Below are 16,685 nucleotides of genomic sequence, written 5' to 3' on the forward strand. Positions count from 1 at the left end.
CCAGGCAGTTTGGAAAAGGTTATTTTTTTTGGTGTAGCACTGCTGAACACTGGAATGCATCTTACATGACCTAACACAGTCCTTCTTTTAATCCATGTTGAGGTAAAATACTGTATTTTTTTTCTTCTATATGAGTAAATAATGTCACTATAGTAATAAACTGGTTGAAATTAAGCATTTGCTTTGTTAAGAATATGATTAAAAACTATTTGAGAACTTTGTTAAAAGGAGAGGCTTGCCTTATGCATATTCTTGCAGAAATAAACCACAATTTTAAGAATGCTTATTATTTCACAATATAATTTTAGCATAATTTTTTATAAATTCTAGAAGGCTATTGGATTTTTTTAATGGTATATTTTAACATAAAACTTGCTAAATGTTGCCAGCAATTTAATTTTGACTGAGATGTGCTTCTTTTTGACCATTGTGTCATGACTTCTTGCAGTGTTCTTGTGAAACTTTTCTGGTCTGGAACCCCAGATGTGTCCTGAACCAGGGGTGGTAGGGAGCATCTGTGTATCAATACTAAGTTATATTGTGGGGTGTGGTTGTAAAACACTATAACACTGTAAGGAGCTATGAATAGCTGTAGTTTACAATATATCAAAGACCTGAACAGAGTTCACAAGGAGTTTCTATAGATGATGAATAACATGTTTCTCTGCCTGTTCTGCAGATGCATATAATAAAACCGGGTCATTTCACCACCAGTTTTCAGGACACTTCATTTCTATCAGTTTCTTTTGTAAATTTTGCCCTGCTCTGAATGTTAACATGCAACATGATTTAAACTGAAAATTTTATGCCATTAGGTGACAAATCAATGATTCCTTATTTAGGGATATTGTTCTTCAAGATTTGTGTAAAGGCACTCCCTGAGGAATCTGACCTGAAACTAGTGAAACTATCATCTGCCTGTGCCTTGGAATACCTCTAGAGAGATAAGTCCTTTTTCATCCCTCTTCCAAAATGATAGTAATGTCTTCTACAGCTAGCAGTATGCATTTACTTAGTAGAGATGGTTGAACACTGTGGGTGTTTAGATGTAACAGGCAATTCTTGTTTCTCTTCCTTTATTTGTGTTAAATAGTGTTAAATATTAAGGTTAATGTTATGTTAATATATAAATTAAATAATGTTAGAGCAGATTATATTGAGACTTGTGTAGGTGAGTGGAGTTTAATATTTGAAAATATGTAGCTTGCTGAATTTCATGACAGAAACAGCAAGTTTATTCTACATTCTCATTATCTGAGTTTATTCTACATTCTCATTATCTGAGTTTATTCTACATTCTCATTATTTGAATCATCTGCTCTGTCTGCATGAGCAAACGTGATACTTAAATGCATTTATTTTGATAATGACACCAATAACAGGTGTTGGTTTAATAGAAGGTGTAGATACAAAACCATCTTGTCAGCCTAGTTACCAAATGACTGCTGACATTGTAGTCAACAGTAGTGTTGACTTTTTACATGAGTCCCTTACATGTCACCTACATGTCTGTGTATGACTTTCCCACCAAAATATAACAGCGCTCTGAGGAATAGACTTGAAACTATGCCAGCATTTTCGGACTCCTATCCTTTTAAAGTAGAAGTGGGACAAAATTGTCAAATACTTCATGTGACACCCTGATACTTGTAACAAATGACTGATAATAGCAAACATCCCAGACTCGCTAGATGTACTCTCTGTTTCATGAGCTGGAGTCGGCTTGTCTTTGTCTAGATCCGTTGGTCTGAGTAGGGCTGTGTCTCGGCAAGTTCTGTATTCCTTAAAAGGTGCATTATGATGAGATAAGAAATGCTTGATCTTAAGGCTCAGGGTTTAACCTAAGTCCATGCGATCTCAAGTGGTGAGTGGTTGACACCCGTTTGGTAACGCGGTGGGAGGCGCAGTGCCGGTCTGTCTCCGGGATAAGTTCCACTGTTGGTAGGGACAAAAAGCTGTTCCTGTGAAGATGAGGTTTTGGGGGAAACGGGGGTGTCACAGGAGCTGGGGAGATGGAGATAAGCAGCAAGAGGGATGGAAGACCGAGGGCTAAGAACTTAGATACGTGGATACAGCCGTGGAGACTTGTGTCTGTATCGTGAATGTAATGGTATAGCATGGACAGTTGTTTTTCCTTAGTGATGCCAGACATCAACAGCGATGAATTTACAAGCCGCAGAAAACGTAATAATGCCAACATGTTTCTAGAAGATTTTCTCCACTAATTGGCATGCTGCTATGTGGAAGCTGATCCCTGTTATCTTGTTACTTGCAGGCGCTGTGGTAAATCGGAACCTGGGATGACCTGCCCGTTTGAAGGTGCTAGAGCTTTCATAAGCTAAGTTTAAAGCTTGATATTAAGAAAGAAGAATATCTGTCTCCAAGCTGGATCGCTAGGGTGGATTATATCTGCTTGTGTACTCTGGCTCTAGAAATGTCAGGTATATCCCGTACTAACTGCGTTCCTTTGGTACTTTTTCCCGGGCGCCTCAGCAGCTCCAGCAGGGAGGAAGCGGGGCCGGATGTTTCTATTCGGAGGGCCGGGTGGTGCCGGGGGCCGGATGAGAGAGAGCCTGAGGCTCCCGGCCGGGCCGCGCTCCGCGGGCGGCGCTCCCGGCGCAGGCGCGCTCCCGGCCGGGCCGCGCTCCCGGCGCAGGCGCGCTCCCGGCGCGGGCAGGGCGGGGGCGCCCTGCCCACGTGAGCGGCGCGCGGCCAATGGCGCGATCGCGTGATGCGCAGCGCCGGCTGCGCGCGCGGTGGGGCTGCGCAAGATGGCGGCGGGCGCGTGAGGGGTGGCGGCGGCCGCGGCGCAGGGACGGAGGGAGCCGAGGCCCGAAGGGAGCCGGGAGGGGCCGCTCGAGCCGCCCCCGGGGTGCGATGGTAAAATGACCCAGGCGGGCAAGAAGAAGAAGCGCGCCGTGAACCGCAGCATCATGCTGGCCAAGAAGATCATCATTAAGGACGGCGGGACGGTGAGGCCGGGGGCGCAGGACGGGCCGGGGACGGCCGGCGGCGGCGGGGCCCCGTGGCGGTCCGGCGGCCGCGCCTGTGTCGGTCGCGGTGCTCTCCCGGGCGCCGCAGCCCCGAGAGCCGCGCTCGGCAGCCCGGGCCGGTGTCGGCGGGGGGCTGCCCGGGAGCGCCTGTCAGCGTGTCAGGCTGCCCCGCTGCCCAGCCGCGCAGTTGGCTCCTCTGTGCGCCGGGTTTCGGGTCGCGAGAGCGGCCTGGGGCGCCCGGCCCGGGGCGCGGCGGGGCGTTGCGGGAGCGGAGCGGCTCCGAGCCCCGCCTCGCCCAGCGGGGCTGCCGTGTGCGGGGTGCCGTGTGCGGGGTGCCGTGTGCGGGGCTGCCGTGTGCGGGGCTGCCGTGTGCGGGCTGCCGTGTGCGGGGTGCCGTGTGCGGGCTGCCGTGTGCGGGGTGCCGTGTGCGGGGTGCCGTGTGCGGGCTGCCGTGTGCGGGCTGCCGTGTGCGGGGCTGGGACCGCTGGCCCCGCCGTGCCCCTGGCCAGCCTGAATGGGCCCGAGCGGGGCACAGACCCCGCGCCTGAGCAGTTCCGCAAAGGGCGCCTGGGAGAAAGGTTTGGCGGTTCTTCCCACTGTTTTGCTTCCTCGTAAATACATAAATTCGAAAAAGAAAGGAAGTTGTCAAACGTTTTGGCTGCTGGAGCTTGGAGTTGTTTTGGGTGCGGTTTTTGGTTGGTTATTTTTTATATTGATGAGTGCCTTTACTTCAAATATATCATTGCCCCTGGATTTTTTCCACTGTGTAGCTTCAGTGTGCCCTGTTCTAAATGGAGTGCCTTTATTTCAAATAAAGAGACATCTTGACAGACTAAATTGCTGATTCAGTTTGTCTTTTTGGAACAAAAATGGAGAAGAGACAGGTGTGAGAGTCACTGTACTTGTTCATTGAAGTGGCCAGCTGGCTGGATTACTGAAGTGTTAGAAAGCAAAATTAATTCTGGTATTGGTTGTTGGTGTTTTCCAGGATGCGTTCCTGCTGTTTGTAAAGATAGAAATGTAGATTACCTTGTACAAATGTTAAATGCAAGTATTTTAGATAGAGTAGTACGAGCAGAATAAATGTTTGTTACTCGGGGGACATAGTGCTTCATAATTTCTCTCTGAAGTATCATTGGTTAAGATACAGTGTGTTTCCAGGCATCCCTAACCTCTCAAGTTTAACTTCCTTTCTCCAAGAGAGGAGAAAGTATGTTACAATTAACTGCATTCCATGATACTTTTAGTACATCATTCAGTGCCTGCCACCAGTTTCAAAAGCTGAGTGCCAGCTCCCGTGAGTTCTGTATTAATTTAATTATTGGAAAACATGTAAAAATGAGCCATAAACATTAGATGAAGGTACATGGATTGTTGTTGGGCAACAAAAACTTCCACTTGTGATACTTTCTGCTTTCAAATAAATGCTTGGGAAATTATTTGTTTTAAATACATATTTTTAAGTTACAAAGTTTGATATAAGAGTGTTCTTTATAACAACAGCAGAAACTTCATGAATGGAATTTTTTTAAATATTTGCTGGAATGTGAAGTTGGCCTTCGGTGCTTCAGTGTCCTCAGCTGCTTCATTCATTACCCAGCGTGCTGTGTGACATTGTGGGAAACAGGTATCTGAAAATGGCCCCCGTGTCTTCAGTGTTTCCCACTGGCAAACCAGTAATTAATTAAGCATCTTTGTGCAAACTTTCCAGCCTGATTGGTGTATTTTGGAACTGTTTGACATCCGAAAAAATTGTGTGAGTCAGAATGAACGTACAGATGGTTAATGAGGCAGTGGCACAGGCAGAAGGAGTTTCTGATTGAAAACCAAAAAAAAACGCCAAACAAACAAAAAGGAAAACCCATCCATTGTTTCTGCAAAGCCTCTCTACCCACTGCAGTTTCTGCTGGGTCTCCTTGGCAAAGCAGTGGGTGGTGCAGGATCTTGGGTTGGTGCTTGGTGGTATTTTTGTGTTTTTCTATTTGTAGCTTTACTAGCTGTATCACAGAACGTGTAATGGTGTGTTGCACTCAAGTGTGTGTTGTCAGATTTCACCAAAGGAGAGGTAGTAACACTGGTGATGTGGTTTCATAGAATCACAAATGGTTTGGGTTGGGAGAGACCTTAAACATCATCTATTTCCAACCCCCTGCCGTGGGCAAGGACACCTTCCAAAGACCAGGTTGCTCAAAATCCCATCTAGCCTGCCACTGGACACTTGCAGAGGTGGGGCAGCTACAACTTCTGTTTCAACATGTTTTTTCCCCCCAACAATTTAAATTTTTCCTTCCTTTATGTATTCATCTTATGTACAATGATGCATTTTTGAAGCAGTCATAAAATGAACTAGAGATTAGGACTTCATTTGGTACTTTTTTCCTTTCCAGCACAGGAGCAGCAGTTGTGGTCTTATACACAATACCTTTGTTGTTTTGATGGTTATTTTGTTGTTGAACATGTGTGTTCTTAGGCTGGCCTGGCATGTACACTTTTTATCACTGGCATGACTGACAGTTCAAAGTGTTTGGTAAAAGGCATTCTTGGAGCTCTGGTTGTGCAGTGGGTTTAGCCAGGCACAAATACACTCTGCTCTGGCTGCTGGTAGCAGAGGAGGGTTGCTGTACTCTGATTGGAACATCTCAGTTCCAGATTGTTCACACAAGGGCTCTGTGTCTTTTCTTTCCAGGTCTGGGGCCTGCTGCTTCAGTTGCACTTAGGCCCTTGCATTGCACTGTGTTAGCCCCTTAGGAAGGCACAGGGGGCACTTTGTAGGGTGGGGCAGGGCTGGACACCCAGCACCTGCACTGCAGCTGTGGGCTCCAGCAGTGCATCAGGCTGGCACTGAAACCTTGTGAGTGCTTGTAATGTGCCTTAATACACTAACTGCTTATCCTCCCCTTGCTCCCTCACCTCACCTCAGAAGCATCCTTGCTACTTGATAGTGGCCACCACCTTTAAAAGTGACTGTAGAGGTGATGATCTAAATGTGACTAAATTACTTCTTTTTTTCACAGATAAGAACAAATAGCAGTACCTGTGATAAGTGAGCACTGGCAACAAGAAAGCAGGGAAGCTGCACCGTAGGGATCTAAATGTCACTTCTGCTTGTTTTTGTCAGCGTGTTGGAAAGCTCTGTTGGTGTTGCTTACAGCAACATGGCAGAGGGCAGCAGTGACCCACCTGAGGCTCTGAAGCCAGCAGCAGTTCCCCTGTGCAGAACAGCCGCTGCTTTCGTTCTGCTGTTTGGCTTTGTGCGGGCGGTCTCAGAGCTGCCCGCAGCTGGACAAAGGCAGCACAGGCACAGATGGCCTTGGAGTCACTCGTGTTTGCTGGGAATGGAGGTGCCCTTGGCCACCGTGCTGGGAGGGGTGGATGGTTTGTGACACCTCCCTCGCTGTCTGTCAGGCCTCGGAGGTCACGAGCCAACAGTGTAGCAGGAATCTGGGGGCTATCACAGTGAGCCTGACTTCATGAGACTGAGTCAAACAGCCTACATTGGTACTTGCAGTTTGTGCAGAGATGGATAAATTTTTAACCCAAAGCTAAAATAAGGATTGTGGGTGGAAAGGGAAAGGGATTGTGGGAAGAGAGGATAATTATAGCCACTCTCTGTACCTACAAAAACTGTTAATTTACATCTTTGGGAGAGTAGGCAGAAAAAATAGCAGAAATATTGGTATGGTATGTCTGTATTTACTGAAGAGGGCTTGGAAAAGAAAAATAGCACAGCGCTGAGGTACTTTTGTATTTCACCTTTTACAGACTGATGTCATTACTTTTGAAAATTATGATCTTATTTAGCAATAGGAACAAGTAGGCAGTGAGGCTTTCTGTATTAATTTCATACTTTTGTTCAGTAAAACTTTTTTTCCTATGTTGGAAATACTGGAATCTGGAAAGAAAAGCTAGGTATAGCTTGCATAAATCTCCTAATAAAGGAAAGACTCTAGTGTTACCTAACTGCAACTTAAAATTGTGTAGTATTTGAGGCTAGAAGGCACCTCCAATATCACTAATCCAACTACCCCAGTCTCTTAGCCCAGACAGGGTCAGCTGGAGCAGTTTGCTCAGGGCTGTGTCTAGTGGGGTTTGGAGGTTGGCAGCTCCACACTTCACTGAGCAGCCTTTTTCAGGAAGGGTTGCTTTCTTGAGGTTCGAGTGTAATTTCTTGTATTTCAGTGTGTGCCTGCAGTCCTGTCACTGACAGCTCTGAGAAGAGACTGGCTCTTGTGTTTACTCTTCCATCAGCTCCTCACACACATTGATAAAATCCCAGTGAGCCTTCTTGGGAAGCAGCTGAGGTCCTTAGCCTGTGTGTGTGCTCAGTGTAAATGAGTGATATGTCTGGTCACATCAGGGCCACTCTGTTAGTAACTCACCTTTGCACAAACCAGCAAAGTAGATGTTAATGAAGTGCTTCTAAGTTGAAAGAACACATAGGAAATTTCTGAGGAGTTATTCATACTGCTTTCATATGAGAATAATTAGTGAATCCTGTCCTTAATTTGCAAATGTTGAACTGTGGCATGTTGTTTGACAGCATTTACAGAGTCTACGAGATGAGCAGGTTTTCCCTTCTATTCTCTTTATATTCTCTTCAAAAACTACTTTTGATTCTACCAAATCACTGAGAATTTCAAGTTCCTTTTGTCAAATCTTTTATCTGCATCTCTTCCTGCATTTGAAGCACACTGTAACTGATAGGCCTGCACTCAGTATTTGGGAAGTGATCAGTGCTGTTCCTGAGATTTGCTTCTGGTGTCCATTATTTTAGTTTCTTTCCTGGTTTAGAGCTGTTTTGTATGGAGCAGTGGTGCCTTTTAGTAACAGAAGAGCTGTTTGATAGGCCAGGTAGTGAGACTTGGGGATAGCTGAAGGTGAGCACTGCATATTTGTGTATACTTAATCACTTTTCTCAAGGAAAATAAATTAGTTGTCTGAAGAAGAGTCTTTTCCCTGTTGCATCCTTGTTTCCCAAATTGGCAGTGTAAGTGGTTTATTTTTTGAAGGATCTGCAGGATTCTGCAGAATAAGAGTAGGACACTTCAGGACATTAACATCAAAGGGTTAAAAAAAGGAGTTTTATTCCATACATTTAATTTCAGTTGGTTGGGTAACTATTCCCAAGCTTTGAGTCCTGTTTCATTATTAATTGTTCTTTTTATAGTGTTCAGATGCATTTCTCATGACTCTGACAGATGATCAGATGTTTTAATCCCTTATCTTTTCTCCTATTTCAGCCTCAAGGAATAGGTTCACCCAGTGTCTACCACGCTGTTATTGTGATCTTCTTGGAGTTTTTTGCTTGGGGACTCCTGACAGCTCCCACTTTAGGGGTAGGTGATCCTTAGGATCATTTTTCTTGCTGTATGGGAGGTGGGACAATTACTGCAAAGGCACTGAGCATCTTCAAAATTACATTAAATGAAAATGAAAATTAAATTAAATTAAAATTACATACCACTGAGCTGCACTCTTGTGAAAAGTTCTATATTTTTTCACTAAGTGAAAAGTTCTATATTTTTAGATGGTATCAGAAATTTCATTTATTTCATTATAGCAGTGTAATGCTGTAGCACAACAGTTTACATGCAGGTTTGCTAACACTCAAGCTTACATGTAAATAGTTTATGATTGGAACCAGCAAGGTGGTAAGGAAATTATCTTTTCTTTCAAGACATTGGAATATTATAAATGTAAGGACAAAAATATATTTGAAACGTGGTAATCGGTTACACCAGTCTGCTACACCAGTCAAAGCATCCCCATGATTAGTGAAACAGTCATACCAGTGTGTTTGTGTGATCAGACTGAGACAGCTGCATTCCTGCATTCTGCTCACCAAACTTGAGAGCCCCTTCAGCATGGTGACATCTCTCCTCTGTCTCTCCCCAGTCCCCAGCAGATGACACAGTAGCATTTGGAGGATCTGGTCAGGGATAATTTTCTAGGTTCTCTGTGGTTTATTTATATTTCAGGCACTGAAATCTCAACATGTCTTCCATGCAAATTAAAGATTAGTCACATTATTTGTGGTTTGCCCTTTTTTCATCTATTTTTTCCTCTGTATTCTATGAAAATAATCAAAAAAACTGCTGTGCATCATAAAGTTGAATGTATCATGAGTGATACTTGTAGTTCAGATTGTGTAAATGACTGTATTCATATTTCCTCTCCAGGTTTTGCATGAAACCTTCCCAAAACATACATTTCTAATGAATGGTCTAATTCAAGGAGTAAAGGTAAGCTGACAGAAGTTAATCAACAAGTACAATTTAAAATAAATGGTGGGAGGAATATAGAAATAACTGCCAACTGAGAGAAACAGTCAAGAGGCTTTTCAATATGGCTTTCACATTATTAATAAAATGAGAATAAATTACTGCTGAAAGTGGAAGTGTACATCTTTTTACTTTTAGTAAGGTCTGTATCTCTGTTTGGGTTCATAAAATAAAAAGGTATTCCTTAATCCCAAATTATGCATGTGGTACTGAAAGTGGATAATTTTTCACTTGGAGTTTGTTGCTGCAGTAGACTATAAAACACAGTTCATGAAACTGCTTATCTGACTGCATCATCTGCATTTTGAATTTTGTGTAGCTCTGAGATAACAGATCTCAAGTTTGATGTAGTCAGACGTGGGCTAGAAGATCAGTGATGCTTGGCCACACTGCCTTTGGTGCATTGCACTGTATGAATGAAAGCAGAGCCCGGGCTGCTCTCAGACCGTGCTGTGGTGCTACCACGAGTCCGAGCCCTTCGTTCTAACTGCACGTTTTGTTTCATTAGGGCTTATTGTCATTCCTCAGTGCCCCACTCATAGGTGCCCTGTCTGATGTGTGGGGACGAAAGTCCTTCTTGCTGCTAACAGTATTTTTCACCTGTGCACCAATACCACTAATGAAGATCAGCCCATGGTTAGTAAGTTGTTTCATGCCAGATTGGCTGCTGTTTGCTACCTAATGCTTGTGCGTGTAGCATAGTTGATAAAATGCTCTTTGTGCTTCATGGAAGGTTGAGGCTTTTGTATTATTTCTGTGCAAAGCTGGGGGTGCAGTCAACTTTATGCAACTGCCATGAGGCCAATGGCCTTGGTCAGAATTTCAGTGGCTGCTGATTTTGGTCTGTGTGCTGTAAACCCTATGTCCAGCACATCTGCCAAAGCTGGAGAACACTGTCCAGTGAACTGTGCAGGTCTGGATTGTGGCCACAGTTCTCTCAGCTACCAGCCAGCAAAACCTTACCTAATGTTGGGTGCATGAGGTAACCATTTGTAAGGTACCATTTTGCAGCAGTTTTAAACTTCGGTTTCTCAAATTCTAAAATGGATCAGCTTTCATGCTGTGTGCACCTTACTGACCTGTTAACTGGCTGGAACATTGCCCAGGTAGGGCAGGAGTCAGAGCCCTGGGCTTGCTCCTGACCCATGCTGCTCCTGGGCGTGGAGCAGGGGCACAGCCTGCACTGACACAGGCCAGTGCCAGCTGCTCAGGCAGCTCCGCCAGCCTTTCCTGTTTCCTCCCTGGTCACACAGGCTGTTCATCCCTCTTCCGAAGGAGCTTGTTTGCTAAGTGTACATTAAGGTTTCAAATGCCAAGTGTTAGTGTCTATAGCATACAGATATGGCTAATGTGGGGGCCTTTCAATGACCAAGTTCTCAAAACACTGAGGTTCCTAATTTGCTTTGGGTCATAGACCAGTTAAGTTCATTAGCTGAGCACCTCTTTTCTCAGTAGGACTTAATCACAGCAACTTCTTGTAGGTGTTACAAAACACCTACAGCTGCTTGTACTTGGTGCACATGTGTTACACAGTTCTATCAGGACACAGTCACATTGGCTTTATCCAAGATTATCTCAATAAATTATCAAGATAAGTTGGACAAGGTGATTTACTGTTTAACTGCACTTGGATTGAATAGACTTTTTGTTTCTATTTAGCTGTTCTAATATTTTTTATCATGTTCTTAGGTGGTACTTCGCTGTAATCTCTGTGTCTGGAGTTTTTGCAGTGACATTTTCTGTAGTTTTTGCATATGTAGCAGACATAACCCAAGAACATGAGAGGAGCATGGCCTATGGTTTGGTATGTATTGTTTGGACTCTTTTCCTGTGGTGTTCATTATTGAGCCATTAAGTTTCTAATGCTTTTCAAAGCCGTGGTTTTGTTTCTTCTGTGGCAAGTTGATTTTAATTTGGAGTCAGTTTTTTCTGTTTAATTGTTCCTGTCATCCAGTCTTGTATCTCTTGAATATTCTGCTTCTAAATGAAACAAAACACGACCATGTTAAAAGCTGTTGTGGCTGTCTTAATGGCTGTTATCAGTCTTAATGATGTAGTTTGAGGAGCTTTAGTTATTCCTGCATTGTTGCCCACACTGGTACTACTCTGTCATCCAGAATCTCACCTTTTGTTCTGGAACTGCCATTGTGTGATTGTGACTGCCCCTGCCTGTGTCTCCAGTCACTCTTCTGAGCTGCAGTTCAGAACAAACATAGTTGAGTTACTTGTCTCTTTGAAGTTCTTGCAACTCGCCTCTGGTTCTCTGTTATCTCCTTCCGGGTCCCAGGAGCCTTGACAGCCTCATGTTATTAGGGATTAGCAGAATTATTTGTGTTTAAGTTACAGAAGCCATTACCATTCAGCAGGAAGAGCTGAAAGCAATGAATATAGACTTAAATAGTTTCTTTGTGCCTGTACACATCAGGGATTGAGATATGTTGAGAAAGTTCTTTTAGTTCTAAGTTAGTATCTTTCACAAGGCCAGCTGATTAACTGGCAACTATTGAGTTGGATTAACCAATATATTAAATATACCCTTTATACATGTGCTTTTTTTAACAGACATTGCCTATTTCACTAATATGAAGATTAAATACAGCTCATTGCTTCCCAGAGGTATCAGCAGAATCTACAGTTAATTAAACATAATTATGTCAGTACACGCAAGAGTGCTGTGAGCCTCACAGTGAGCTGTCCAGTTATCAGAAAATATTTCTTTAAAAATTGTGATTGTCTAAAATACCCAGCTGCTACCACATAGGCATAGGAAAAAGGTTACTTTTAATCACTGTGTGATTATAATGGTGAGGTTTCTGAAAAGGAGGAAATGTGGGTAGTAACACTGCTGACTTGTCTCACTGAAAAATTTACCAGCTGTTATTTATTTCAGGTTTCAGCAACTTTTGCAGCAAGTTTAGTCACCAGCCCTGCTATCGGTGCCTACCTTGGCCGAGTGTACGGCGACAGCCTGGTGGTGGTGCTGGCTACAGCAATAGCCTTGCTGGACATTTGTTTTATCCTTGTCGCTGTACCGGAATCGCTGCCAGAGAAGATGAGGCCAGCGTCCTGGGGAGCACCCATTTCATGGGAACAGGCTGACCCCTTTGCAGTAAGCTACTTAAATAGGGAATCTGAACACAGGGAAGAGACTGAATTTACAAAAGTTCAGGCTTGCAAAACAAAACCTTCAATTTCTTCAAGCTTGACCATGCTTCACTGGTGATCCACTAGTCTTGCTAAACTTAAGAATTCTTTGGTGGTGCTGCATAACAACTTCATTAATTGTCAGGCTTCTCAGAGCCCAGCTAGGGATGCTTTTTGGAAATGAAGGTGGAATGTTTTTTAATTCTTTTTTCTTGCCATAGTCCCTGAAGAAGGTCGGCCAGGACTCCATTGTGCTGCTAATCTGCATAACAGTCTTTCTTTCCTACCTCCCGGAGGCAGGCCAATATTCCAGCTTCTTCCTATACCTCAGACAGGTAATGTAACATTTTGGTATGACTTTGAACAAAAGTAAATTTACAGGATTTAAGGAAGTTTTCAGTGTTACTGAACTAATATGGCAAATACAGATAACTCATGTAATTTAGAAGCTTCCAACAACTGATGTAAGTTCCCTTGTTCTGTTTTTCTCTTTTAGACAGGCAAAAAGAGAGGAAAGTGATGAATGAGTTATAAAACATTTTCTTGTATTTTGTAATTATTTGCATTATTCTTGAACTGTGAGGTTCAATATCTTAAACTGGTGTTATTTTTTAGGGAACAATTTGGTTTTTATTTATGCCACTTTATTTTCATTTATTTGTTTGATGTAATGGAAAACAGATGAAGAACTGAATAATACTGGTCTTCTGCTTTGTGTGTTCCCTCACTGGGGTTTGTAACATCATGACACATGGTTTATGGCTGATAATCAAATTGCCTTTTTTTTTTAATATAGATAATGGGATTTTCATCTGAAAGTGTTGCAGCATTTATAGCAGTTCTTGGGATTCTTTCCATTATTGCACAGGTGAGTTACTGCTCTGTGTGTCATTGAATTGGCAAGCTGAAAAGAAGGAAGCACTGTGGAAAATGGATAACACTGTGGTTCCATAAATGTAACTCAGCTTTTCTGTGTCAGTTGTTTTCTAGATCTCTAGAAATTGATCAAGACTCTAACTTAGATGAAAACACTTGACAACAAATGTTTGGTTCATTAAGGGAAAACTAAATCCTCTGTGCATCAAAGAAGAGATGATGGTTTAGTCCTTTAACTTGCTAAATGCTGCTTGCTTTTTTTTTTTTTTTTTTTTTTTTTTTTTTTTTTTTTGTAGAGGCAAATAATGTTTTTGAAGAACCCTACAATAATATTTCTGCATGTATTTGAGAATACATGCAGAAATTATTTCAGGTGTTGTTTTTTTAATTAACTCATCAGCTTACTTGTGTGTAACCTTTAGGATGTTATTTTTCTGACATTTTACTTTTGCCCTCTCTGTTAGACAATAGTGCTGAGTTTACTGATGCGGTCCATTGGAAATAAGAACACCATCCTGCTGGGCCTGGGGTTCCAGATCCTGCAGCTGGCCTGGTACGGCTTTGGGTCAGAGCCATGGTATGCACGTTTCGCTTTACTTTGACTGATGCGGGGTTGAAGGGTGCGAGTGCAGGACAGCCCATCCTGCTCCCAGGGCAGTCACTGCAGGCTGTGTTTTGCAGGATGATGTGGGCAGCCGGCGCTGTGGCTGCCATGTCCAGCATCACTTTCCCAGCTGTCAGCGCCCTGGTCTCACGAACTGCTGATGCCGACCAGCAGGGTAGGTTTGCTCTTGCTTCTTGGAATTCTAGTTGAGGAATACCATGCAGACATATTGGGGTCTGGGCTTACTGCTCGTCATCCAGGCCCAGTCTTGTCAGGGCAGCCCAGATACCTGAGCTTAGAGCACCACATTAAATCCAGGTTGCCAGGAAGTTGCACTGTGTGTACCATGTACTTCTGCTGCAGAGGGACAACTCAACGAGGCCTTACAGTTGCAGAACATTGAGGAAACTCCACACACTGTTCCTCTCCATTGCACGCAGTGCTCTCTCCTGTGTGACTGTGTGCATATCCTGGCCTCTGAACCAGCTTAGCATGGCAGCTATCAATAAAGAACATGTATTTTACTTTTCCCAGGTGTTGTCCAAGGGATGATTACAGGCATTCGAGGACTTTGTAATGGTTTGGGACCAGCCCTTTATGGTTTTATATTCTATATATTTCACGTTGAACTGAATGAACTGCCCATGCCCGAATCATCATCAGGAGGTAGTGTGGTTGCACAATACCATTTACAACAGGTATGTTTCTTCTGTACTTACTGCTTCCAAAAGAAGTTAGGAAGGGCTCCTGTGCTCATTTGTTCTCCAGTTTGATGCTGTGGTACATTCTGTTGCACGGACAGTAAATGCAGGGCATAGAAAAAGGTTTCGAAGTCCCTCTAGGGGAGGATTGTTTAACTAATCTGTTTAATTGTATGCACTAGTTTAGCTTAATTTTCAATAGCTACAGCTGACAGTCGTAGACAACTGTGACCTTTGTGAGGAGAATACCTTGAGGGAAGGGTGGACAGATAGCAATGGTGAATGTTTTTGTTCTGTTGTCCTTTTACCAAGCTTTTTTTTTTATTATTAAGTTTCTGGGGAAACTCAGCAGGAAGAACTTGCACTAGAAAAGGAAGTTGGCATGGATTAGTAAGAATGATGTGCTCCCTTGTCCTAAATCTTAGGATGTTTTCACACTGTATTCAGCAGTGTGTCAGGCAGCAGCTCTTAAAAGTGGGTAATTAGCAACTGTAGCCTGTTAAGGTGTGTTACACTCACTAACACTTTGTTGTTGCTTTCAGAACTCCATAATTCCTGGACCCCCATTCTTATTTGGAGCGTGCTCGGTGCTGTTGGCACTACTTGTTGCCTTGTTTATTCCTGAACACACAAACCTAAATGTAAGATCCAGCAACTGGAAGAAACACTGTGGCAGCCACGGCCATCCCCACAGCCCACAAGCTCCTGGTGAAGCTAAAGAACCATTACTGCAAGATACAAATGTATGACAAAAATCCAGGAAGACGGATTGGACTCTTCTTTCATCAGCAGTCTGGGATACACATTCCAACTCCATCAAAATGTAATTTCTTAAGGTAATCTTAAGAAGCATCTTTCTGCATGAAATCTGTAGGAATTGAAACAGGAACTTTCTCCAAAGATGTTGCCATTGAACTAAAAACTTACTTGCTTTTATAAACAACTGTTACATACTTGTCTCTTGCCATGAAATACTGTTACTGCTAAACTTTACATTCTTAGTTCAGAGACAAACAATAGAATCAAGGCATGAGCATGTGTCCTTCTGTTTCCTTACGGTGGTGAGCTTTAATTCTAGTCATGCTACGTCTCAATGAGACAGACTGGCATCCATGTAGACCCATTTGTTTTAATGTTGTAAAATCTTGGGTCAGCTGATTCAAAGCCTTAATGTAAATGTACTTAAGTAGGGAGGTGAATTGGTATCATTTCTTTTAAAAGTCACATGGCAGGTTTTTTTTAAGTTTGTACTAATATAAAAATCACAAGCACGCTTGCTGAACAGTAAAAGTTATTTTTATGTAAGTGCATTTACTCTTTCTATTTTTGAAGAAACGGTCGTATCAAACACGTGTTGAAATATGAAGTGGGTGTTTTGGGCCTACAAATTTTAATATTGGCTCTAAACCTCTGCTTTCCTCTGTACCGTTTATTAAACCACTCTATTTCTGATGTTTGCGTAATCATAAAGGACCTCAAAACTTGAATACACGGACTGAACTCTATAAGCTGATAGCCTTGAATCTGTCATGTGCTATATAGTGGCCTTTGAGGACTGTCACAAGAACCCTTCTGCATTACAGAGCTAAAGTTTTAGTCCTAAATTTTCAGGACCCTTAGTACAGAAGAGAGCTTTATACAATTACTGATGTGAATTTCTCTAAAAGTGTATATTTTTGTGTCCAGTTGTATTATTTAAGTGTTCCTTTGTATAAATTTGTGTATAAAGTATTGTATAGGTTTAAAATGTTTTCATCTTGTGGTTATTGCTTAATGCTTTTTTACCTTTGAACATTCACCATGGTTGACCAAGAGAAGGAAAAAAAAATGTAAATATACTGTTAATAAAGTTGAATATTTTAATGAATTTTTAAATAATTGTGAATGTCTCTTCAAACCTCAAGTGAAGTTCAGTAGTTGCATGTGTGTTATACTTCAGCAGGTGGAAAAAGTCATCTGGAGTAGTGATCCAGCATGGAGCATTATGCATTAGGTAAAGCAGCCCTGAGCACAGTGGGAGGCTCCCTGCTGCCAGCAGCACAGGACAGAACTGCCTGCAGCTGCTCCTCGGGTCCTGGGGACCCAG

At 42.9% G+C, this 16,685-nt stretch overlaps 1 protein-coding gene across 2 annotated transcripts; it reads left to right on the top strand.

The window, feature by feature from the left end:
* Positions 1-1,289: 1,289 nt before the first annotated feature.
* Positions 1,290-16,466, top strand: SLC71A1 (solute carrier family 71 member 1). 2 transcript variants are annotated; one of them, XM_021525264.3, is made up of 12 exons: positions 1,290-2,441; positions 8,234-8,329; positions 9,173-9,235; positions 9,783-9,910; positions 10,964-11,078; positions 12,165-12,383; positions 12,640-12,753; positions 13,215-13,286; positions 13,759-13,871; positions 13,976-14,073; positions 14,433-14,596; positions 15,142-16,466. In XM_021525264.3, the coding sequence occupies exons 3-12, from the start codon at positions 9,209-9,211 to the stop codon at positions 15,346-15,348; spliced, it is 1,257 nt and encodes a 418-aa protein (XP_021380939.1). In that variant the 5' UTR covers positions 1,290-2,441; positions 8,234-8,329; positions 9,173-9,208; the 3' UTR covers positions 15,349-16,466. The 2 variants fall into 2 exon arrangements, with proteins under 2 accessions (XP_021380939.1, XP_021380930.1); XM_021525255.2 differs by lacking the exon at positions 1,290-2,441 and adding an exon at positions 2,763-2,972.
* The last annotated feature ends 219 nt before the right edge of the window (positions 16,467-16,685 follow it).

The sequence above is a fragment of the Lonchura striata genome, chromosome 9, assembly GCF_046129695.1.
Source record: "Lonchura striata isolate bLonStr1 chromosome 9, bLonStr1.mat, whole genome shotgun sequence".
Taxonomy (NCBI): Eukaryota; Metazoa; Chordata; class Aves; order Passeriformes; family Estrildidae; genus Lonchura; species Lonchura striata.